The 26,375-nt window shown below is 38.8% G+C and overlaps 1 protein-coding gene and 3 long non-coding RNA genes across 4 annotated transcripts in view; 2 read left to right on the forward strand and 2 right to left on the reverse strand.

Annotated features, from left to right (window-relative positions):
* The first annotated feature begins 571 nt into the window (after nucleotides 1–571).
* Nucleotides 572–1,895, forward strand: LOC110929868. The gene is made up of 2 exons (XR_002587469.1): nucleotides 572–867; nucleotides 1,541–1,895. It is a non-coding gene; the product is annotated as an uncharacterized LOC110929868 (long non-coding RNA).
* A 535-nt stretch (nucleotides 1,896–2,430) lies between these two features.
* The window catches only part of LOC110932160 (brassinosteroid LRR receptor kinase-like), a 51,689-nt gene continuing 27,744 nt past the window's right edge, over nucleotides 2,431–26,375 (forward strand). Inside the window, exons 1-2 of the mRNA XM_022175518.2 lie at nucleotides 2,431–3,744; nucleotides 7,499–7,501. Of these exons, the coding sequence (XP_022031210.2) occupies nucleotides 2,850–3,744; nucleotides 7,499–7,501 (898 nt within the window). The 5' untranslated portion in view covers nucleotides 2,431–2,849. The remainder of the gene's footprint in view (nucleotides 3,745–7,498; nucleotides 7,502–26,375) is intronic.
* LOC110929867 lies at nucleotides 10,900–11,790 on the reverse strand. Its single transcript, XR_002587468.2, has 2 exons — nucleotides 11,319–11,790; nucleotides 10,900–11,223 (listed from the first exon to the last, which is right to left on the reverse strand). It is a non-coding gene; the product is annotated as an uncharacterized LOC110929867 (long non-coding RNA).
* Nucleotides 17,130–18,197, reverse strand: LOC110929866. The gene is made up of 2 exons (XR_002587467.2): nucleotides 17,687–18,197; nucleotides 17,130–17,591 (listed from the first exon to the last, which is right to left on the reverse strand). It is a non-coding gene; the product is annotated as an uncharacterized LOC110929866 (long non-coding RNA).

The following is a 26,375-nucleotide window of genomic DNA, read 5'->3' on the forward strand; positions in this document are numbered from 1 at the left end:
TTTTTTTTAATATAACTTTTTTATTGTTTGATATATAAAATTACATTTATTTAACCCGTATAATACACGAGGTTGTTAAAGATATAATTTTTTATATCATTTAATATATAAAATTATATTTACTCAACATGTGTAATAAATAAGATTTTTAAAAATATATTATTTTTATTTAGTAGATAAAATTACATGTATTAAACCCGTGTAATACACGGGGTTCTAACCTAATACCATATGAAAGAGTTATTAACGTTTAAAAAATGGGGGGGGGGGGGAATTGGAGGAGAGAGAAACTATTGGCATGGATTGACTAGAATGCCCTTGAACAAACTCACGCGCCTTTTCTCTCTCTTTTAATTTCCCTGATTTAATCTTATCCCTTAATTAACTTAATGGATGGTCAAAATCACTTCCTAGCCTTCCTAGGCAAATAAACTTCCTATTGTATCTCCACCCACCAAACCTTAATTTACCTGCCAAATCATCTTATTCTCTAACCGCCTCTTAATTTACCCCCCCCCCCCCCCCCCCCCCCCCCAAATTCCCAATGCCCGGGGTGAGTAAATCGGTCAGACCGACCCTTCCCGAAACCCGACTTCGAATGAAACAATAACCCGAGTCCCGGACCTGTATTCCCTATGTCGTTTCGGGTTATCTTCACTTCGGGTTTCCGGTCTAATGTAAATACCCGAGACTGAAACATCATGAAAAAAAAGTGCGGGGAAATCGTGAGCCGTTCTGCACTTGTACATCCGCAATTCCATCTTTCGTCTGCTGATGATATCCTATCCAATTCAGCATATGACCGCAATTCATCCCTCAATCATATGAATATAGGATTGCAATTGATGTCCATCCCCTAAATTTAAGGTACTTTCTACTTGGTGTTCATCATATTCTATACGATTTTTTTTAAATCAGATGTTATGTTACGACATTTTGATATGAAACTCTGTTGTATAACATTTGTATTGTATAGCACTTACTGATTTTGGGGCTGAATTGATCAATATGTGTTTAATGTTTTGCTTGATTAATATATGCACTCCTACTGTTTGATGAAATATGACAATTTATCATTATCATCTAGTTTTTTTATTATATATCATAAATCTTAAGAATGCTGTCATCTGTAATTTTAAATTTTTAACAATTAAGCGAACTTCTCCTTTGAAACTTTGCAAAATGAAATTTGCAGGAGGGACACAATTAAGCAATATGGTTCTGTAAACTGTCGTCTACATAGAAGCAAAGAAAATAACACTCTAAAGCCTAAAGCCTAAAATGAGCGAATTGATGCTCAGTAATTCGGTCACTTTTACTAAGAAAAACAAGTGAGTTTAGTTGTTTGATGTATCTGTTTAGCTCAGTGATCCTTTAACTGAGTTTATAATATTGTTGTTACACCATTCTCTTTTACATGCTTTTAAGACAGTCGACCCTCATTCGAAGGTGTTATCAACATGTATGAAGTGCTTATGTTGTCAAAGCTGTTGGCTTTAGATTATAATTCACTGAGTATTGTTGCATGGTGTATGACCAGATGCCGGAGCCAAGGTGGGTGATCTCCATGGGAAGTTGTGCCAATGGCGGTGGATACTACCCTTACTCATACTCTGTTTTCTATGTCTCTGGCTGCCCACTAACAACTTAGGCTCTTTTATAAGGGCTTCTCCAGATTCCAGCTGCAGTAAAAGATCAAAAGGTGAGACTTGCCTGATGCTATGGGCCTGGCTTTTGGCATATGCTTTATTTATTTATTTTTTTTACCGAATAAGTTGTGCATTTGCTCTTCCTGCATATGTGTACATGTAGATGAAGCATTTATGACTTGTGAGACAGCTCAAAAATGTTTTTGCATGTTATAGTTAAAAATGTATGATTAGGGTTTAGTTGCATACTTGTGTATGGTCCATGAGCCCAAAATAGGTTTCCTTAGGGTATCTTACTTGCATATATTGAGGGTTCCCCTTTCATGGTAATTATTAAATATTTCAATTCACTTTTACATGATATCAGAGCTTAGGCTCTCAGTACCATACAAACACTAGCCAAGGCCTGTTCTTGTTCATTTGGGAAACCTGTTTTTGTCCCACTCTCAGATTCCCGCTACTTGTTCCTGTCTGAAATTCCTGCTACGTGTTCTGTCGTATTATATATCCTTGCTGCGTGTTCACTGCTTCTTCAAGAAACCTGTTTCCTTTCCAGAACTGCCATCGTCCCAATTCGCCGTTAGACACCTATGATTATGGAACCTAAAGAAAGCGTTGCCAAACCAACTATCAAATGCACCAGTGCGTGACTGGCCGGATCTTAGCCGGATTTTGTCTTTGACGTTCATGTTTCCATTTGTTTTAACCCTTGTCGTTGCACATAGCAGCCATCGTTTGCTCTCATCGGAATCTCGCACACTGTTTTCTATGTTTCAAAACAGAACGATGCTACCACTTGTAACGTGTCCCAGAATCACAGCTGACCATTCCTGTTTTTCCGTCCAGGCAATTCAAATTAAACATTCCGTCCCACGATAATTGTTTTCGGTTCCAGTGATTCCGGTCATGCCCCACGATGAGTGTTTTCGGTTCCAGCTTACTTATCCCTGTGTTAGTCGTGTTCCTGTTTCGATTTCCTCTGTTCATGTTTTATGTTCCCGGTCTTTGGTAATGTTCAAAATGTTACAGCCTCTGCCCAGTCCCTGTCGTGTGTTACGGTCCCCGCTGCAGTTCTTGTCTTGTGTTACAACCCCCTTGATCCTTGTAGTATGTTACATTTTTTGTTTTGTTCCTGTCCTGTGTTACATTCACTGTTCTGGTTCAATGTTTCAGGTTCCAGTATCTTTTAATATTGGATAAATGGGTGAAATACCCAAGTACCAAAGTCTAGTGGCATTGCAATATGCAAATGCTTTAGGTGATCATTGTAATTGGCCTGGTATCTATTGCAATGAAGCAGGAAGTATCATTCAGATAAGCTTAGGTCAGTACCTTGGGGGTCGACCTCATCTTGGAAACCTTGACTTCTCTTCGTTTCCAAACCTTAAGAGTCTTCATACAGACTACTGTGGGCTTGAAGGAAGCATCCCAGAGCAGATTGGTGTGCTGTCAAATCTCACCCAACTTTCACTTTCGGGGAATAAACTCACAGGTAAGTTGCCTGTTTCCCTCGCCAATCTAACCCATTTAGAAGCACTTTATCTTTCTAATAACAATTTCAGTGGTAACTTACCTGTCTCTTTCACCAATCTCATCCGTTTGAAATCCCTGATCTCTCTTTCTATGAACAGTTTCAGTGGTGAGTTCCCTGCTTCACTCACCAATCTCATCCGTTTGAAATCCCTCTCTCTGTCTTATAACAGTTTCAGTGGCAAATTACCTGCTGCTTTGCTCACCAATCTCATCCATTTGGAATCCCTTTCTCTTTCTAGTAACAATTTCAGTGGTGATTTACCTGTTTCCCTTACCAATCTCACCCATCTAAAATACCTTGGTCTTTCGAGCAACAATTTCAGTGGTAACTTACCTGTTTGGCTCACCAAGCTCGCCCAGATAGAATACCTTTCTCTTTATGACAACAATTTCAGTGGCGAGTTACCTATTTCCCTCGCCAATCTCACCCATTTAAAATACCTTAATCTCAATAGAAACAATCGTACGGGTCCAATCCCACCATCTTATGGTTCCATGCTCAATCTCAGAGAACTAGACTTGAGCACAAATAAACTGAATGCATCCATCCCAAACGAGTTGAGCACAAATATGTCGAGCCTTTCTTACCTTGATGTTTCATCAAACCAGTTGTCTGGTAATTTGTCTTTTCAAAGTCCATGTAATCTTTGTTGATACATATTTTGTGGATACGGCTCGGCTCGGTTCGACTCGGCTACGAAGTAAAGGCCGTAGTCAAGACAACCTCCTGTCTTGACTCGGTATGCGATTTACTTTGTAACGTTCGTTGTAAATGCTACTGCATGTGTGCAGTATGCATATTGATAAGTCTAGTGTTGTCTGTTCATTGTTGAAGCCCATTGATGAAGCCCATGTCCAGGCCCAACACATGTGACGAAATCACATGTGATGAAAACACTTTTGGATGAAAACACTTTTGGATGAAAACACTTTTGGATGAAAACCAAATAGGACGAAATCACAAGGGATTTCGTCCATAATGAAGTGTTTTCGTGGGCCTCTTTGTTTTCGTTGGTCTGATAGTATAAATACCCAGAAACAAGACAGAACACTTAAGACAAGTCTGAATAGATTTGAGAGCGAACACTGTAAACACACACTGAGAGTTTATGAGAGCATCTTGTAAACATTGTATTGTAACCGTTTCATAGCATTAATACAATGGAGTGTTAATCGTTGAATTGTTGTGTCTTACGTGTTCGTCACTTGGTTTAACTTACCCGTTTGGATTCCGCACTTTCGGGTTTGTCGGAAAACAGGGAATAGAGGTTACTCGATCCTCCGGGTGGACCTACAATTGGTATCAGAGCATTGGCTCGATTCCTTGTTTAAACCAAGTCGATTTTCTTGTGTTTTAATAGATTTTAAAGTATTTTTCAGTTTTGTTCTTGTTTGAATATCATACTTTTCTGGAAAATAGTTATGAAATCGTGAAAACCTTGTTGTTTTTGCTATTAGTTTTTATAAAACCATTGTTAAAATGCATTTACACATGTTTAGATTTGGTTTTTACTAAACTTTTGTGCAAAAACTTGTGTTCGGAAAGTTTTCAGGTTGCCGAAAAACTCATATATTCATCGGAGTTCATCAGACATTCAAAGTGTTCTTGAGTTGTTCTTATTTTAAATATGAGTTTGATCTTGGTTTGTTAAAATATTGAAGTGTTAGTGATTATAATATTGAAGTTTGACAAATGTGTACAAGTGCAATGATGAAAGGTTGAAATTAACATGCTTCGAAATCTGTTTCAGTAAGGTGCTTTCGGCAAAAGAAGTCTTTGTTGTCAGAAAGTAGGATAAGATTTGATTTTAAAATATCTTGCAAGTTGTTTACAAATTGTTTGTCTGGTCATTATTGTTCAACGAAAACACCTTGGTCAAACATATCATCCTAGACGAAAACACTTGTGCAACTTTACTTGTCTGGACGAAATCACACTTCATCAGGAAATCACTCAGTCAACAACATCAAGCTGGCCGAAAGCACACCCTTGCCGAAATCACCCTTATCAACGAAAACACTAGTGCATGAAATCATACATTCAGTCAACGAAATCACCTGGTCAATAATATCAAGCTGGAACAACTTTCTGGACGAAATCCCCTCCTATTTTCGTCATAAACAGTTCAGCAACAATCCTATTTTCGTCATAAACAGTTCAGCGACGAAATCAACTAATTCTGGACGAAATCACTTTTCCTGACGAAATCATAAGTGTCAGTAAAACATTTCAGCAACGAAATCACTTTTCCTGACGAAATCAGAAGTGTCAGTAAAACATTTCAGCAACGAAATCACCATTTCAGCAACGAAATCACCATTTCAGCGACAAAATCAAACATATCAGCAACTAAAACCCCTATTTTCGTCACATATCTTTTCATATTGTTAATAGAAGCTTTTTAAATCATATTTAACTGTTTGATTTGAGTGTGACTTTCAGGTAATCATTTTTAGTGATCAAACATGAACCCGAGTTGGTGGGGAACTCCGGCTTCAGATGGGGGAAAGTATACAAATACTAGTTTGTCTCCCTCATGGGCCGAATCTCCGGTGTCGACATCTTCGCAAGCAAATGCCATATCAACCGGTCAATGGGCATTCGTATCGAATCAGACTCCGAGCATTCAAAGTATCCTATTAAGCGAAAGCGAAACCGGAAGTTTGAATCGACCTCCAAAGTTGATGCACTTAAACGAATATCCGGGTTGGGTTGACAGATTCCGTACATACGTTCTCGGTCAAAATACAGAATTGTGGATACGTTTCACCACAGATTTCGATCAAGCTATAGAGGTTGCTGCTTCATCGACTGCTACGTTTGCCGATCTTCCAGAAGATCAAAAGAAGATATATGATCTGGAAAAGAAAGCATACGCCATTCTCACTCAGGCGTTAAGCAAAGATATCTACCACCAGTTTGTCAGCTTTAAGACAACGAAAAAGTTGTGGGACGCGTTGAAGACCAGAGGGGTAGGGAATGAAGCAACACGTCAATTGCGTCACGATCTACTCAAGAAAGAATTCGATGGTTTCACGTGTATGGATAAGGAGTCGTTGGGAGATATGACAAGTCGGTTTTATCACTTGCTTACAGAGTTGGGCAATTTTGGAGTAGTAACGACTACATCAGAGGTGGTGAAGAAGTTTGCTGATGCGTTGCCTCCCCAATGGAATAGTTTCTTGGAGATTTTGAAGTATAACGGGGTTTTGGGTACTACAAACATCAACGACTTCGTGCAGCTTTTAGAGAACAAGGATCAGGAGGAAACCTTAAAGGCAAAAAGAGTTCCAGTGCCACAAAATCCTGAAATGTATTATGGAACTCCAAGTACTTCTTCTGCAAAATCCATTGTGCCATGCAATCCTGAGATGTATTATGGAACTTCCAGTTCTTCGTCTGCAAGACCTGGTTCACATGCTCCACTTCAAACGGCGTTTGTCACAAGCACGGATATGTATGGCAATCCAATACAAGTTCCTGTTAAGCCGGCTCCCACCACAGACATGTATGGAAATCCACTACAACCACCTCCCCCTGCTCAACAACAAGCGTGTTATGGAAATACATCATCTGCTGGTCAGCAATCAAAGCCAAATACAGTACGGCTCGACACTTCAAGCTTTTCAAAGGTCAGTGTGGAAGTAGCAAGGGAACACATGGAGCTGCTTAACACTTTAGTGAGCGCGTACTGTGGGTTAGTGGAAAGTCAGATTGGCAACATTAATCTGACACAAGAAGACTATCAGCAGATTGACAAGGAAGAGATGGATTTGATGGACATCAAGTGGGCCTTTGCTAGTGCTGTAAGAAGGGCAAAGGATTTCATGGAGAGAACGGGCAGAACCAGCTTGGAAAGCAAGAAAGACACCAAGTATGGGTTTGATAAACAAGCAGTGAAGTGCTTCAACTGTGGTGAACGGGGTCACTTTAAAAGGGAATGTACAAGGCCAGCACAGCATGGGAACCAGAATCCCTTCAGAAACCAAGGCAACCAGCAAAACCAGAACAGGAACAATGAGCGTACATTGATACCTGTCAACAACCAGAGCCAAGCTGGAACATCAAATGCCAACCAGGCACTTGTGGTTCAGGTAGATGAAGGTTGTGACTGGTCAATTCAGTTAAGTGGTGATGCTCCAGACGGAACAACATGTTTTGCTGAAGTTGTGAAGGATTTAGTTCACACCAGTGGTGGAGAATCTTCCGCCAATGGTGGTGAATCTTATGAGGATGAAGACTCTTCGGGTTACAGCAGGAGTTCAGATGAAGAATCCTCAAATTCAGGTGATGATCATGTGGGTGAGGCCTCAAGTGTGTCAGTTGATGTAGACATTGATGAGCTTTTGGAGGAAGCTGCAGCAGGAACTCAAAGAAGATCTATCTTGGTGGATCAAGCTGCTTATTCTTCGTCCTCTCTCCATTCAGCCTTTATGGCTAATGTCGACAGTTCATCAAGTCAGGTATATGTCGATGAACCCACAGATATTAATTGTGATAATTGTGACAGTTTGCATGTTAAATGTGCTGATTTAGAGGAAAACATGTCTGAGTTGCAAGACAAACATGATGCTTTACAAGCTAGTTTGTTTGACTTGCAAGACAAACATGTTTCTTTGAATGCCAAGTGGTGTGACTTGCAAAGCAAACACGAGGCTTTGCAAGAGAAATATGATGTGACATTCATCCACAATCAAAAGTTGACCGTGGATCTTTCCAAATGCACTGAAGCCAACATGTTTTACGAAAACCATGAAAAAGAGTTTAAATCGGTAATTGAGAAATTAAAGAAAGATAAAACCGAGTTAACAAAAATGGTTTCCAGAAAACAAACTGACATTAATTTGTATATATCTCGCCTTGAGATAATGCAAAAGGAGATGGCTTGTGTCAAAACAGAAAGTGAGGCGATCCAACTTAAGTTAGACAGTTATTTGAGCTCTAGCTATGTGCTGGATCACATCATTGACGTTCAGAAAGAAAAACGGGATGTCACATGCATAGGCTATAAGAAATGTCCACCACATGTGAGACACAATTATGATGCGATGCCTGACGAGGAAGATAGAACGTTCTTTGAACCATCTGTCCCTCTAGATGTTAAAGAATTTGCAACAGGGCTCGGATATAAGAAAGAAATATCATCAGATTCAGATGTATCAGCAGATACGTGTGTGTCTTCTGCTGAACTGAATCAAGATCCTCCAGTCATTATTGAGGATGTTGATTCTTCTGATGATGAATCTGATGATACTATACCAGCAAAGTCTGATGCGGAAATTAAAGAAGATGACATACCTCTTGAGAATCATATTCTATGTGATCCTCCTGCAAAACCCGCTAAGACTGTTGCAATCAAGTCCACATCTGCAGAAGAATCGGAGAGTGTGAATTTGCTGTACACTCTTGTTGGTGATGATAGAATTTATTCAGACAAAGATTTTCCTATTAAGAATGTTAATCAATCATTAATAAGTAAAGTCTTTGAAAATTCGACAAGTAAGTTTTTGGGAAAGACAGGATCACATGTTACTGTAACACAGTGCCCTCCTATTCCAAAGGCCGAAGTTCGATGTCACACCCCGAAATATCAGAGCTGGCGTGACTGGACCGGTATCTTCATTGCACAGCGGAAGCAAATAAGCTAAGACTTCTCGAAAATGAACGCCGCTAAGTACTCGAATTCCCATGGGTTCTCCTATTCCAACCGTTCCATAGTTTTGAAAATGCAACCTGAGAAAGAAACATGCGAAAAATCAACATAAAGTTGAGCGAGTTCATAGTTTGTTTTGAAAAGATTTAATATAAATCTTTTAGATAACCGGTTTTAAAGTTGTTGAGAAAATATAGAAAAATCATTTTCTCGGCATAATATATGAAAAACTGTGAGTCTAGCCCACGAGAGTCTTTGTGCATTGCACGAGAGAGAAAGGGCCGAGCCCAAACGAACCTTTGTAAGCAGGATCAACGCGTCCTCTTACTTAGGTATAATTTGAAAAGCGTTACCAAAGTTTGTAAATCCATGTATTTGTGAGTTTCCATCAAATGAATCTTAAAAACATTTGAAAATTTGAGTATCAAAAGCTGGTATGTAAGCGTCTATGAACAGATCATTAATGTTTTGCAAGGACATTAATATGTGTGGCGACATAGGAAGCACTCAACCCTAGCGGATTTCCCCCGGTCCACCCGGTTAGAACAACAAAAGCACTACATGGGCCACACAAGGACCCAAGAGTGGGGCTCGCTACACCCGATAGATCTACCACTTTTGCCCTCGGTCTTATACAAGATTAATGGCACTTAAGAGAGATTACTATTCGCTCACCTGATCTAACAGTTCATTCCCTAGCTTAACCATACCCTAGTTAACGTATAATGTGTGAGTTATTCATGTCCTTGGGCCTCTGCCCACGTCATTTGTGTTATTAAAACTCATGCATGTTTCGAAAAACACTTATGTTTTCATAAACATTTATAAAAATGTAAAACAGTAAAAAGTGGGGGTTATGAACTCACCTTGACATTCCTGTGCAAAGCTAGCTTAGCGTGATTCCGTAGTGTCATTCCAAGAACGTGAAGTGGCTAGCATACGACTACGACATTCCTACGAAGGAATACTTATGAGTGTCTAAACGAAACAACGTAGCTAAACTACGTGTCCGAGCTCTACCGAATCGTTAACTAAACGATTCTATAAAGGTGTTATTATCTTGGTTTGAAATAACCAAACTATTGTTAGTTGATCCCGTTTATAATCGGGATAAAACTAAGTCTCGAGATCGACTTAGTTTTCGAGTGATTAAGATATATACATGTGTATTTATATCCATAAATATAATATATTTACATAGCCGTGTTAGTTGTCGCGAATAGAAATACGTATATGGATAATGGAGCGTCTTGTTGTGTCGTATATGATACGGTAATACACCGTTGTAGTTTTCGTAGGATGGAAGTAGATGAATATATATACATATATATAGATATATATACTCGAAAACTTGGTGTTTGAAGCCAATATAAACAAATATACCGTTGTTGTAAAGTCACTCGAAAACATTCGAGTCGTCGACGCTTGCAGTAAATATAACAACTCAATCTATTTCACATAAGGGTTTAAAGTTGGCGTGCGAAATAAACATTCGAATTCGCGATATTTGAAACAAATGTGGACTATTATATTTATGTTATAAAGACGCTTGGAGTATCGTATACTAAATGTTTGAAATATATAAATTCCGGATTCCGTCGTTTGAAATAAATATAAAACAATTATATTTGTAAATATACATGGCATTTGAAATAAATATAAATAATTATATTTATTTAAAAAAATATTATTCGAAAAACGACGTTTAAACGAAATACAACTAGTCATAGTTTCGTTGTGAAAGTTTCCGAGGTTTGGACGTTTGAAACAAATATAAATAATTATATTTATCTTAAATCAAATATCGGTTTTCGTTAACTTATAGCGTCGGAAAAATAAATACGTCTTCTTATTTATGCTATACGAAAAGCTCGAATTTCAATACGTGACGTTTAAACAATAGAGTTACGTTTTGGTATTTTGGATTTTTAACGAAAAACGGACAGAGCTTCCTCTGTTTTTGGAATAACCCCGACAACTCAAGTTGTCGTTAGTCGTCAAAATTCAGCAATCACTCAACAAACATTATATTATTTTTACGTTAAATATATCAACACGTCGAATACGAAACAAAATCACTATATGTAAAACCGTTAGTTAGTCGGGTCGAGCTCGGTTCGCGTATACTAAATAAAATCTAACGTAGACTAATTCGCTACGCTAACTTTACCGGGTCTTTCACGTTCTCGACGTTTGACTGAGTTGACCGAGTCGACTGGGTTGACCGAGTTGACTCGCTGAGTTGACCAGGCTTGACCAGGTTGACTCGGTTCGACCGAGTCAACCGAACTGAAACTAATGTATCTCGAACACGCTGACCAGTTGTCACTGTTGACCAGAACCTGCTGAAACTGAAAGAACCGAACTTCAACAGCATCAGAATCGGACTATACAAAACATAAAACGTGGATTTTGAGTGCACAAATCTAACGGATCTGAGTAAAAGAAATAATAAAAAAAATAACAAACCCGGCTCACTAACCGGAGCTCATCAGAGACACACCGCCATCGTCTGTTCTCTGTCATCATCATCAGCTTATCATCATCATCATCTTCAACAGCGGATCATCAACAGAAACAGAGCCGGAGCCGGTCCGACCAAAGATCCGGAGAATGAACGGGGGGGGGGGGGGGGGTCTAACCGTGAAACTGTCGGAATCAAAAGTGCCACCACCGCCGTCGTGACGGCTCTGCTGTCGCCGTTTGTCGTGCCCGGGTCCCGTTCCTCTCACTACTCTCTCTCTCTCTCTCTGATTCCTCTCTCTCTCCTCCGCTATGTTCTCTCTCTCCTCTCTCATTTTTCGATCTCGCCGCAGCACCACCATACGACACCACCGGTTGGTGGTGGCTGATCGTTAACCCAGAGAGAGCAGATAAAAAGATGGTCTGCGGGTTTTCTTTTGATCTGTGTTTGGAAGGAGGGAGTTTGGGAACTAGGGTTACTCACAAAGAAGATGGAGGGCTTTCTCATTGTGTGCGTGTAGGTTTGATCAGGGGTTTCAAATGAAAAGCTAATGGTATCACTACACATTTATACTTAGGGTTTAGTAGTGGGCTTTGGGCTTGGGCCCAAGGCCCACAAGCCCAATCCCTGAGTTTAAGTGGCCCGTAATTCCTACGAGACCCGTTTTCGCATCCCGAACTATTCGTAAGTCGTAAATTAAAATTTTTGGTTTAAATGCTCGTGAATTAGTATAGGTAGACGTCGTTTGCGCGCCCGTTTGTCGACTACGGTAATGATCGCGTAAAATTGTGTCGTTGTCATTTTTAATCAGTTCTTCTATTCGGTTTCGACTATGGTTACTAAAATTTAAATACGAGGCTAAATATATCGTAAAATTTCATTTTTAAAGGTAATATGCGTGTCTGCTGCTTCCTTTTCGTTGCCGGTGCGTTCCTGCAGTCACGTTTCTCATTCACCTTTGCGTTTTGTGGCGTACGGAAGCACGATAAATTCGTAAAACAAAATTTATCAGTATAAAATATTCGTATACAATTCGTGATTGTCGACGTTGTCAGTATTTTGTTCGGTTTCAATTCGTTATTCGTTTAACACTTAGCAGGTTTCCCGAAAATCACCATATGCGCGCTGTAGCGTCAGATAAGCGTTCTTAGGCATTCCAATGGCCTAATTAAGTTAATTCGTGTCCTAAACACTATTTATTATCGCCTTAAACGTTCGTTAATCGCGTAATTAGAAGCCGTTAATTACCGGTTGTCACATTCTCCCCCTGTTACAGAAATTTCGTCCTCGAAATTTGTACTACGTTATCTCCACAGAGTTGTTTCGTTTCGCAGGTAAGTCCGAATAATACCAAAGTGAATGATCGCGTAATTGAATCAAGGCTTATTCAGGTTACGTGAGTGTAAAGACATTTTGCATCAATAAGAGCCCAACGGTTCAACCGAGTTTGTTCCAGAAATCGATGTCAAGTGAACGAAGCGTTGTGATACTATCACCAAAGTGAGTACGTTTACGGGTTTCAACAAAAGAGAAATTTCGACCAATAGAATTCCAAATTAACGTTCACAATATGCAATCACTTTTTGAAACAATAGAATTTACTACCAACGGATGCTTGCGTTGGTTGTTGTATGATTAAAACTCGAATTCAACAAGCTCAAATAAATAGAATCATAAAAATGATTTGTCAACTATCGAACCAATAAATGAATAAGATAAAATCATGGTGTTGACATTGTTGAGTTGCAAGGATACACCGAAATGAAATACAAACGAACCTGGTGTATCATCGTCCTAATACATAGTTGCATTAAGACTACTTAAATGACGCGTCAAACGAAAAACATATACAATTTCGCATGAGACGGCTGATCGTGATTAGCACAAGCTTCAAGTTTATACCGACGCCACAAAGTGTCGTAGTGAGTGAAACAATTCAATAATAGCGGTGATCGAACAAGTATCACCTGCGTTTTGTGTGAAACGCTCCATTATGATTAGCCCAAGCTACAAGTTTATACCGACACCACAAGGTGTCGTAGTGATTGAAATAATTCAATAATAGCGGTGATCAAACAAATATCACCATGTTTGAAATCAAATGAAGGTTCAACGAAGTAAATCTGAATGGTTGTTTCAAACAAATCTCATAGGATTTTTTTTCAATTGAAAATGAAACAAATAAATAATGTTTTTGATCGAAGTTGGAAAGCAATAAATATCACAGAATGTTTGATCGATGATGAAAGAACCGTTAAGAGGTACACCAGAATATGACATGAATTTGTGTACCATTATCTTAACACACGATTGTGTTAAGATTGCTTTAATGCGACAAATCAACAAAATGGATTTAATATCAACAAACAAATAATTAAATAATTAAACCCATACGTGATGTGAGCAACAAGATTAGCGCAAGCTTCAAAGTTGTGATAAATAGAAATACCACCACAAGGTGATCGTGATCAAAGAAAAGGTTCAATGAAGTCAAAGACCAAACAAGCCTGTTATGGTTCAAAGCAAATGAAGTGCTTGTTGGGATTATTTCGAATATGATGGCTTCAATCCATCATATGGAATCTTGAATCGAATATATATAACGAGCAAGTTCAATCAATTGAACTTGGGTTAAGCGTAATCCAACAATGATTACATGTATCAACAAGAGAGTTTTGCCATGGTTACAACGAAAAACCATGTATGTAGCTTGAAAAGAAAGGAGCTTCAACGAGTTTCGTTGACTCGATATCAAAGAGTCAACATTATGCAATAATGTGGTTTAGCTAGATCACAATGCAAGGAGTGAAGATAGCGAAATAATATTTGAACTTGATAAAGCAACAATTTCAAGTGAAGCCACATGCTTAACAAACAACACATGTGTAACATATGAATTCGTTAAGAATGAAGCAAATGAGTATTCGCTATTATGAAAGAAGATTTTTGTGATGCAAGGATCATTAGGGGGAGTAGAAATATGAAAGTCTACTCGCTATATGCAAAAGTCAGAATTTCAACAAAAGAAGTTTAAGGACTTTACCTGGAACTTCGTGTGATGGTCGGTTGTTAGGTGACATTACCATGGAATGTCGAACATAGCGTATTTGCCATAAATGAAATAGGGGGTACGAAGACGTGTGACTTCTTTTGCAGCGCCAACCATTGTGAGTCTCTTCAGACTAAGTAACGACCGTTGTGAAATCTTGTTTTAACATACCTCTGCGTGACTCATGTCATTTGCAGGATCACGTGGCAAAGTACCGCATTTCGGTTGTCGTTCCTCCCGCTGGCGGGATTAGCATCGTTGTTGTCATGCCCAATCATGTTTCCCAAAGGCCTTGCCTCGAAAGTCGTGTGTGATATACTTCGACGTCCGTTGACGTATAGTTTAAGTTTCACGTATAGTTGCGCAATGGCGTTTCGTTCTACGGAGGTTACCTGCTCGGGTAACTAAAAAGCATAGACAAGATAATATAATGGCGTTTGCCCGAGTTGTTAGTCACGGTTTCTAAGTGAGGACCTTTAATAAGTTTCGACATAAGATTTCCAAAGGTGCTAAATGCGTGTTATCAAAACCCTCCAGGTTTGCTTACTGTATGTAATCATTCGTGTATCGTGTATCAAACGCAACTCTTGTGCATGTTTAAAATCGAAACAGTTGATTCATTGTTCTTGGCAACGGTTGGAACCCATATTCGAGTCTTAGGCGTTCTGTCTGTGTTCAATTCTTGATATCTAAGTCCCCAGAGGATAGTGAGGTTAAAGCCTAGGTATCTCTACAGAAACCTAATTCGCTGAAACCTATAGCTCTGATACCAATCTGTCACACCCCGAAATATCAGAGCTGGCGTGACTGGACCGGTATCTTCATTGCACAGCGGAAGCAAATAAGCTAAGACTTCTCGAAAATGAACGCCGCTAAGTACTCGAATTCCCATGGGTTCTCCTATTCCAACCGTTCCATAGTTTTGAAAATGCAACCTGAGAAAGAAACATGCGAAAAATCAACATAAAGTTGAGCGAGTTCATAGTTTGTTTTGAAAAGATTTAATATAAATCTTTTAGATAACCGGTTTTAAAGTTGTTGAGAAAATATAGAAAAATCATTTTCTCGGCATAATATATGAAAAACTGTGAGTCTAGCCCACGAGAGTCTTTGTGCATTGCACGAGAGAGAAAGGGCCGAGCCCAAACGAACCTTTGTAAGCAGGATCAACGCGTCCTCTTACTTAGGTATAATTTGAAAAGCGTTACCAAAGTTTGTAAATCCATGTATTTGTGAGTTTCCATCAAATGAATCTTAAAAACATTTGAAAATTTGAGTATCAAAAGCTGGTATGTAAGCGTCTATGAACAGATCATTAATGTTTTGCAAGGACATTAATATGTGTGGCGACATAGGAAGCACTCAACCCTAGCGGATTTCCCCCGGTCCACCCGGTTAGAACAACAAAAGCACTACATGGGCCACACAAGGACCCAAGAGTGGGGCTCGCTACACCCGATAGATCTACCACTTTTGCCCTCGGTCTTATACAAGATTAATGGCACTTAAGAGAGATTACTATTCGCTCACCTGATCTAACAGTTCATTCCCTAGCTTAACCATACCCTAGTTAACGTATAATGTGTGAGTTATTCATGTCCTTGGGCCTCTGCCCACGTCATTTGTGTTATTAAAACTCATGCATGTTTCGAAAAACACTTATGTTTTCATAAACATTTATAAAAATGTAAAACAGTAAAAAGTGGGGGTTATGAACTCACCTTGACATTCCTGTGCAAAGCTAGCTTAGCGTGATTCCGTAGTGTCATTCCAAGAACGTGAAGTGGCTAGCATACGACTACGACATTCCTACGAAGGAATACTTATGAGTGTCTAAACGAAACAACGTAGCTAAACTACGTGTCCGAGCTCTACCGAATCGTTAACTAAACGATTCTATAAAGGTGTTATTATCTTGGTTTGAAATAACCAAACTATTGTTAGTTGATCCCGTTTATAATCGGGATAAAACTAAGTCTCGAGATCGACTTAGTTTTCGAGTGATTAAGATATATACATGTGTATTTATATCCATAAATATAATATATTTACATAGCCGTGTTAGTTGTCGCGAATAGAAATACGTATATGGATAATGGAGCGTCTTGTTGTGTCGTATATGATACGGTAATACACCGTTGTAGTTTTCGTAGGATGGAAGTAGATGAATATATATACATATATATAGATATATATACTCGAAAACTTGGTGTTTGAAGCCAATATAAACAAATATACCGTTGTTGTAAAGTCACTCGAAAACATTCGAGTCGTCGACGCTTGCAGTAAATATAACAACTCAATCTATTTCACATAAGGGTTTAAAGTTGGCGTGCGAAATAAACATTCGAATTCGCGATATTTGAAACAAATGTGGACTATTATATTTATGTTATAAAGACGCTTGGAGTATCGTATACTAAATGTTTGAAATATATAAATTCCGGATTCCGTCGTTTGAAATAAATATAAAACAATTATATTTGTAAATATACATGGCATTTGAAATAAATATAAATAATTATATTTATTTAAAAAAATATTATTCGAAAAACGACGTTTAAACGAAATACAACTAGTCATAGTTTCGTTGTGAAAGTTTCCGAGGTTTGGACGTTTGAAACAAATATAAATAATTATATTTATCTTAAATCAAATATCGGTTTTCGTTAACTTATAGCGTCGGAAAAATAAATACGTCTTCTTATTTATGCTATACGAAAAGCTCGAATTTCAATACGTGACGTTTAAACAATAGAGTTACGTTTTGGTATTTTGGATTTTTAACGAAAAACGGACAGAGCTTCCTCTGTTTTTGGAATAACCCCGACAACTCAAGTTGTCGTTAGTCGTCAAAATTCAGCAATCACTCAACAAACATTATATTATTTTTACGTTAAATATATCAAAACGTCGAATACGAAACAAAATCACTATATGTAAAACCGTTAGTTAGTCGGGTCGAGCTCGGTTCGCGTATACTAAATAAAATCTAACGTAGACTAATTCGCTACGCTAACTTTACCGGGTCTTTCACGTTCTCGACGTTTGACTGAGTTGACCGAGTCGACTGGGTTGACCGAGTTGGCTCGCTGAGTTGACCAGGCTTGACCAGGTTGACTCGGTTCGACCGAGTCAACCGAACTGAAACTAATGTATCTCGAACACGCTGACCAGTTGTCACTGTTGACCAGAACCTGCTGAAACTGAAAGAACCGAACTTCAACAGCATCAGAATCGGACTATACAAAACATAAAACGTGGATTTTGAGTGCACAAATCTAACGGATCTGAGTAAAAGAAATAATAAAAAAAATAACAAACCCGGCTCACTAACCGGAGCTCATCAGAGACACACCGCCATCGTCTGTTCTCTGTCATCATCATCAGCTTATCATCATCATCATCTTCAACAGCGGATCATCAACAGAAACAGAGCCGGAGCCGGTCCGACCAAAGATCCGGAGAATGAACGGGGGGGGGGGGGGTCTAACCGTGAAACTGTCGGAATCAAAAGTGCCACCACCGCCGTCGTGACGGCTCTGCTGTCGCCGTTTGTCGTGCCCGGGTCCCGTTCCTCTCACTACTCTCTCTCTCTCTCTCTGATTCCTCTCTCTCTCCTCCGCTATGTTCTCTCTCTCCTCTCTCATTTTTCGATCTCGCCGCAGCACCACCATACGACACCACCGGTTGGTGGTGGCTGATCGTTAACCCAGAGAGAGCAGATAAAAAGATGGTCTGCGGGTTTTCTTTTGATCTGTGTTTGGAAGGAGGGAGTTTGGGAACTAGGGTTACTCACAAAGAAGATGGAGTGCAGGGCTTTCTCATTGTGTGCGTGTAGGTTTGATCAGGGGTTTCAAATGAAAAGCTAATGGTATCACTACACATTTATACTTAGGGTTTAGTAGTGGGCTTTGGGCTTGGGCCCAAGGCCCACAAGCCCAATCCCTGAGTTTAAGTGGCCCGTAATTCCTACGAGACCCGTTTTCGCATCCCGAACTATTCGTAAGTCGTAAATTAAAATTTTTGGTTTAAATGCTCGTGAATTAGTATAGGTAGACGTCGTTTGCGCGCCCGTTTGTCGACTACGGTAATGATCGCGTAAAATTGTGTCGTTGTCATTTTTAATCAGTTCTTCTATTCGGTTTCGACTATGGTTACTAAAATTTAAATACGAGGCTAAATATATCGTAAAATTTCATTTTTAAAGGTAATATGCGTGTCTGCTGCTTCCTTTTCGTTGCCGGTGCGTTCCTGCAGTCACGTTTCTCATTCACCTTTGCGTTTTGTGGCGTACGGAAGCACGATAAATTCGTAAAACAAAATTTATCAGTATAAAATATTCGTATACAATTCGTGATTGTCGGCGTTGTCAGTATTTTGTTCGGTTTCAATTCGTTATTCGTTTAACGCTTAGCAGGTTTCCCGAAAATCACCATATGCGCGCTGTAGCGTCAGATAAGCGTTCTTAGGCATTCCAATGGCCTAATTAAGTTAATTCGTGTCCTAAACACTATTTATTATCGCCTTAAACGTTCGTTAATCGCGTAATTAGAAGCCGTTAATTACCGGTTGTCACATTCGAAAACAATTTGGCAATAAGAAATTACCAACAGTGCAAAAACAGCAAAGTCACACCAAGCCAAAAGGAAAATTACCGGCTCAAGGTCAAAAGAAGCCGAATCAAAAGAAGAACAAAAATGTGAACTTTGTGAAATCTAAGGGAACGGACAAAATTGAAACGTTTGAAAACAAATCTAACTTAGATTTTGTTAAAAAAGCAACTGTGTCAAAAAGAAATGAACCAAGCAGTTCAAAACCTAGTACCTCGGGATCACAAAGTTCATCATCATCGGCAAGACGATCACATGATACTTCGGGGTTTGTTGAATGAAGATCATGTTTTGAATGCGGTACAATTGGACACATAATTCGAAATTGTCCATATCTTCATAAACAAAAAGGAAAAGTTGATGATCCCCGTGACCAAACTGACCGTAGGCGATCTGTTTCTGTAAAACAAGATTTCCGCCTAGTAAAAGAAAGGGAAAAGAAACAGAAACGTCAACAGGTCAAGAAAATTGAAAAAGCCATTAAAACCGATGTGGTTAACAAAACATCTGTTTCTGCAAAACCAGACAATTCAATAACTTCAGACAACCATGAAGTTAAAATTTTTAAGAATAACACTGGTAAAACAAAACAGACCTGGAAACCAAAAACGGTTACTGAATCAGGGGGACCATCACAATTTCCAAATCATCAAAAGGTGGAAGTTATCGTTGTAGATGAAAATGGAAGACCCAAGACCACAATGGCTTGGGTCCCCATCTCCAACTAATCAATTGAGTTCATGTGCAGGGTGTTCCAGGAGGAACTATCAGTAGTCATTGGATTGTTGATAGTGGGGCATCCAGGCACATGACGGGCGACATGAAGCTTCTCTACGACGTCAAATCTATTAGAGGAGGTTATGTTGCTTTTGCTGGAGATAAGGGTGGTTATATTACGGGTGAAGGAATGATATCCAACGGGATTGTCAGCTTTGACAAGATCAACTTTGTGCAACAACTTGATCACAATCTTCTTAGTGTTTCTCAAATCTGTGACAAGCAGTTCTCAGTACACTTTGATGCTAATGGATGCTATGTGCTGAAACCCGGCTTCAAAATTCCAAAAGAATGGATTCTCTTGTCAGCTCCAAGGATAAATGATTTGTACGTCCTTGATATGAGCCAAGCTATTACTACGTCTGCGCAAGCAACATGTTTCGTTTCTAAAGCCACAGAAAAAGACTCAATCTCTTGGCACAGACGAATGGGTCACATTCACTTACGCAAAATGAATCATTTGGTGTCAAATGAATTGGTGAATGGTGTTCCTCTTAAAAATTTCCATCTTCAAGACGTCTGTGTTTCGTGCCAGAAAGGAAAACAAACAAAGAAGCGACATCCTACAAAGAAAATCAACTCGGTGGCCGTTCCGTTAGAACGTTTGCACATGGATTTGTTCAGTCCTGTCAAGCACAAAAGCATTCGGAATGATCAATACTGCCTCGTGATAACTGATAACTGATGATTATTCAAGATTTTCTTGGGTGGCGTTCATGGCCCACAAGAGTGAAACCTTTGGTATTATCAAAAACTTAATCATTCAGATTGAGAACTTGTATAAGCTGAAGGTTAGGCGGATACGTAGCGACAATGGTACTGAATTTAAAAATCATGCCATGGTGGAGTTTTGCACGTCAAAAGGTATTCTTCATGAATTTAGTGCAGCTTATACTCCTCAGCAGAATGGCGTCGCTGAACGTAAGAACCGCACATTGATCGAGACTGCTAGGACTATGTTGGTAGAGTCGCAGTTGCCCATTCCATTCTGGACTGAAGCTGTGGCCTCTGCATGTTACACATTGAACCGAGTCCTTACAGTCAAAAGGCACAACAAGACCTCCTTTGAGCTTCTTCACAAACGGAAACCAGATTTGTCTTATCTTGAACCGTTTGGAGCTCCATGCACAATTATCGATCCTAATGGAAAGTTTGGGGCAAAAGCAATTGAGGGATACTTTCTTGGGTATGCCACCCCGAACTTAAGAGTCTGGAATCTAGAGACAAAAAGGGTCGAGGAATGGTCTGAGGTCAGAGTACAAAGGCACACATTACCAGTCAAATGTCCTGGTCAGCCTTGGATGTTTGAGTACGATGACTTTTTCAATTCGATCAATGTTGAAGCCGTTGAAGAAAATGCTGCGGCAAGGATGTTTTTCGAGAGTGACAATGCAACAGTTTCACCGGTGGTTCGTCCAATTATTGTTAATCAAGAACCATCTTCGGTGAACAACAATGCTCTCGACAATGAGGATTTTCACGATGCTAACGAATTGAACGAATCTTCAGAGGATGATGAATTTCCAGATGCAGATCAAAAAGTCCCAACAACAGCAGTTCATGGTACTTCAGAGGGTACTCCTCCAGTGGATGCCCCTAGAACAGCTGAAGCTACTGCATCATCCTCTTCGTCAATTCCGGGAATTGATTTAGTTGTTGATCTTGTAGGATCGTTTGCTGACCCGATGAGTCGATCAGAAGAGCACTTAGACTAGTTCAGAGGCGGAATTCATTGAATTAGTCTTCGTAAAGCTTGATTTCACAATTTAACTGTCTCCTTTATTGATCCGCTAACAAGTTACAAGAATGTGGAGACAAACGGACAGAGCTACGCCTTTACACACACTAACCTTGCTCACAATACTACCTTGATCGCTTATACGACCTATCTATATATAGACAACATGGGCCGCTCATATGGACATGTCCATATGAGCGATCCACATAGCTACCAGATAAGCGGTCCATGATTACCACATAAGCGGTCCATACCATTTGTCCCTCGAGCGATCCATCCACCTGTCCGCTCAAGTGGTCCTAACCTAATTGACACAAAAGCGACCCTAACCTCTAATTGGACTAATGAGCGGTCCAACAACTTCAATTCTATACAAGCTTTCTTACTTTCCTATTCCTATACAATCAGCTCTGCCGTAAGACTCGAACGAAGATGTAGTCGACAGACAACTGCACCAACAGACTCCCCCTTGAATGTTGACGGAATCTTCAGTGAGAGTCTTCAATCATTTCTAGCTCTTCACTCTTGTTCGGTCTTCTTCAGGAACTCTGCCTGGAATTAACTCTTTTCTTTAGGAATTTCCTCCTGGAATCATATGCCTGGATCATTCTCTGGCTCTAACTCTCATCAGACTCCCCCTATCATCATGCTGGGATCTCTGTCTGGAAATCGTTATCACCATTGAAATCAACTCCTAGCTTTCTCCGTTTAAGATCTTCTCTGGTTCTGATTTATCTCCTGGCTATCCGAAGCAACAGGATCAGAAACCTGCAAAACTTAACCACACTATCACAAACTAATACAATTTGCAATTCAACTTAATGAATCAGCAAATCATATAAGAAAAATTATGAAGATCAAACTGTTGATTAACATTAACCATAGTCATCAAGTTAATGAACCACTTTTGCATTTAAAATCTTCACAATCTAACACTCTCTCTCAAATCATAATAATTGTGATTCAATTTAATGAACCAATTAAGCATTGATAATTTTTTTACTTATACTCTGATTCACAAATTTGAAACATTTCAATTTCTGATTCAAACTAATGAATCATTTTAAACATTTCAAATGTATTTACCAACCTGTACGTTCATCAAGTTTAGCCTTTGAGATTTTGAAACTTAGCTCATCAACATCAGTTGTCGAAAATCTTTTTGGATTTTTCAAAATATCAAACATAAATGTAAAGCAAAAATTTAAATGTAAAACAAACATATTTTTGTGAGTCTGTGCAAGAGGATCATATCAGATTTTGAAACATATCACAAGCACCGTTAAGCTTCTAATCGTTTTAAGTTCTAAACGATTCACGTAGATTGACGATATAATTGTCCTCTTAAATTTTCATACAATTTTCAATCTATTCAGGATACTATTTAGGTATTTTATGAACTTAGTTCAATTCATGTGTCCCACCTCTTGAATATACTCCCGTATCCAGAATCCCAATATTCAGTCTTACAGGTATGAACACTACAATGATATCTGTATATAAATTAGGGGAAAGATGCGAGAACTGAGGGATGTCAGGTCAGAACTTCCGTTCAGCAGAGAGATATCAGTTTCGACTTAGCAGTGGGTCCCCTTTAGAGGATCTTTTTAGCTACAACAACTGATCATCAATTTTATTGTCTAATCAGCTGAGGGCTATAATGCTGTGTTTCAAGCACTTTGCGGAAAGTATTAGCCAAGGACTAGGTCAGAACTACCGTTCAGCAGAAGTCCCGGAATAATACCCCAGACATCATAGAGTATAAACACCTAGTATATCAGAATATGAGACCTTTCAAACAAGATTTCAGGGGTTACCTATATATCCAAGTAGTGTTCCCCACGAATTTCACAAGTTAGAAATTTTAGGTTTATATCCCGAATAAATCTACTAAATGTACGAAAACCTATCGTCACATCATTAGTGAGACCGTTTATCACATTTTACATTACATTTCTTTAGCATGCTGTGATAGTCCACTGATTTACAATCATTTCCTCTTTTTCGCAACAAAACTCGTTTTTTACAATTTTTTTAATTTTTTACATTTTCAAATTTTCTAATTTTTTTTTTTAAAATTTTACTCCCCCTAAAATCAAAATATGTCTCAATTTTGATTTTCTGGGAAAATTTGAAACAAACTGTACAAAAATGACAACATGATGAGAATCACATCAATTCTCCATCCACCTGGCATAAACAATCAGAACTCCCCCTCACAACAAACTATTTTCCCATAATGATTTCAAAACACTTAAGTTTGTTTTAATCAGAATGGTTTTTCCGGAAAAATTAGTTTGTGTAACAATCATTTGTAGATTCGGGGTTATCTCTTCATCTTGTTTTTCTTTTGCCCATATATAGTAAATCAAGTACAACTTAATGTCCCTAATTTACCATTTGCAATTAAGCCATAAAACTAATCACTTGTAGGAATGTTACGTCTACATCACCATTTTACCAATCAGGATGCCGATTCCTGCTTCGCACTTACCAACCTGGAAGCTCCGGCGTTGACCTTCAACCTGTAAAATTTTTACAATTTTAAACACTTTCAAATCATCCTAATCAAACATGAAAGATGCCGATTCCTGATCCACGATATAATCTTGGGATCTCCGGCAAGTCAGGTTTTTCATTTAAACAGTTTCACCCAAGCCTGACTGTTCTTGGGTGATTTTGAATTCTTGTTCAACAATGGTGGAAAATTTGCATCATCCATTGCTAAACTTGAATTCTCCTTTTTTACCTCAACCAACGGCTCCTCTGGTTTTACCATACCAGAATCATTGCCTGAATGTGGCTTGTCTGACTTTGACTTGTCAGATTCATTGCCGACATTTAGCTCCTTTGTTTCCGAAGAAACAGATTCATCGCCAGGAAGTAAAAACTTCACTTTCTTCTTTTTCTTCTCCTCTTTTGTCCCCAGATTTGTATCTAATGAATTCTTTTTGCTTGTCTTTGCAACTGAGGGAGTAGATTCATCAGAACTGTTATTCTGTTTGTCTCGTGAACCCGAGGACAAAATCTTCTCGAGATACTCTCTCGCCTTCTTCCTTTTCTTCCTCAGTCTGTCTTTCTGCCCCTGTGAAAGCTTGACTTTCTTTTCTTGCTTTGACTTATCTTGAACTTTAGGTTTCAGAACCTTCTGTTCCTGGAGCTTGACTTTGACTGGAATTTTTGCCAATTTCTGAGACTTAGCCCTCAATCTTTCACTTGATCTCCTCAGGCAATCTCTGGCAATGTGACCTTTGATATTGCAATTAAAGCACCTTCTGGTCTCATACCTCCAATACTGGCAGTTAACAGCAATATGCCCCTGATAGCCGCAGCTGTAGCATACCCTGTTATCGTACCTATCACCATCGTTGTACCAAACATTTAAGTCGTAACATTGTTTGGCCTGGTGATATTCTCTCCTCCAATTTGCTGGATTTGGCTTTGACGCACTGTGGTCCAACCTACACCACTTATTACCAACAAATTTAGAATTTTCATTTTTTAATTTTTGTAATTTTTTCTTTTGATTGGATGATCGACCCGATGAACTTTTATTATCTTTTTGTTTCTGTTCCACTTTCTTCTTCAAAGGTTTCTGTTTAGAACATTCACCTTTTTCAGTCGATTGTAGAACAGTTTTCTGAAATTTTTCTTTTAAATTTAAAAACAATTTTTGTTTTTCTTTTTTGATATTTTCATCATCAGGTGTTTCATCACAATCTTCAACTTTGACAGAGTCAAAGTTTGTGACACAGTCACTTATTGGAACTGAGTTGATTGGTTTTGGACAAGGAATATTCGGCTTGTCAGATGAAGTCACAAAACCGATCAACTTCTTTTCAAGTTCATCAATCTTGATCCTCGAATTCTTAGCTTCTTCCTCAAGTTTAGATATTCTCTCAAGATGAGACTTGATTGAATTTTCATTTTCATTTTTCAAAATTTCAAGAACAGACTTTTCATTCGTCAGAACTTTTATCTGTTCCTGAAGCTTTAATTCATTTGTTTTCAGATTTTTGTTTTCCAATTTTATCCAGAAATCTTCATTTTCTGATGATTTCTGTTTGTTTTCAAAACCATTTATATTTTCTATCAAAACTTTGTTTTCTGAAGTCAAACTGCTCAAACCATCCAACAGTTTGTCATTATCAGCTTTCAACTTCTCACTATTTTCCTTCAGAATACGAATCTGTTTATCATCAGTCTGTTTCTCATTTCTCAACTTCTCGATCTCCAGTGCCAAACTTTCCGCATCTTTGACAAGTTTGTCATTTTCGGTCTTCAAGTTGTCACATTTGAAACACACTGAGGCAGAACTTGTAGAGTCATTCTTCACAGATTCTTTTTCTGTTTTCTGTCCTTCAGCTTTCTTTAACTCAGCAAATCTTTTGTCTCTCTCATCACATTCTTTGCAAGATTCGGAGCACTTCTCGCAAGGCTTAGTAACCTCAATTACTTTTTCAACTATTTTTTCAACTTCCACGAGTTTCTCGACTTCAACAATTTTCTCCACTACTTTCTCTACAGCTTCAGTTTTTGCCTTTTCATCAGCCAGTGACTTTGCTGCATCAAGCTCTCTCTGCAACCGAGCAATCTTCTTTTGATTCAGCATCTCAACTTTATCTGCATAGAAAAAATTAAAACTGTCAGGATCAGTGCTTTTTCTGCATTTGTTGAGATACTCTTCCTCATCATCCGTATCAACATCACTTCCGAGATCTGGAAATATCGGAATTCTTTTCATGTTTTCAAAAATACTGTTCGGATAAACGGATGTCCAATAAGCAATCAAACAATCTGATCAACAAGCGAACCGGATGTTCAAATCAACGAACCGAATGAGCAGACCAAGATAGTCAATTCGAACGAGCCTGATCTGTCCAGATAAGCGACCCGGT

The sequence above is a fragment of the Helianthus annuus genome, chromosome 3 (genome assembly GCF_002127325.2).
Source record: "Helianthus annuus cultivar XRQ/B chromosome 3, HanXRQr2.0-SUNRISE, whole genome shotgun sequence".
Taxonomy (NCBI): domain Eukaryota; kingdom Viridiplantae; phylum Streptophyta; class Magnoliopsida; order Asterales; family Asteraceae; genus Helianthus; species Helianthus annuus.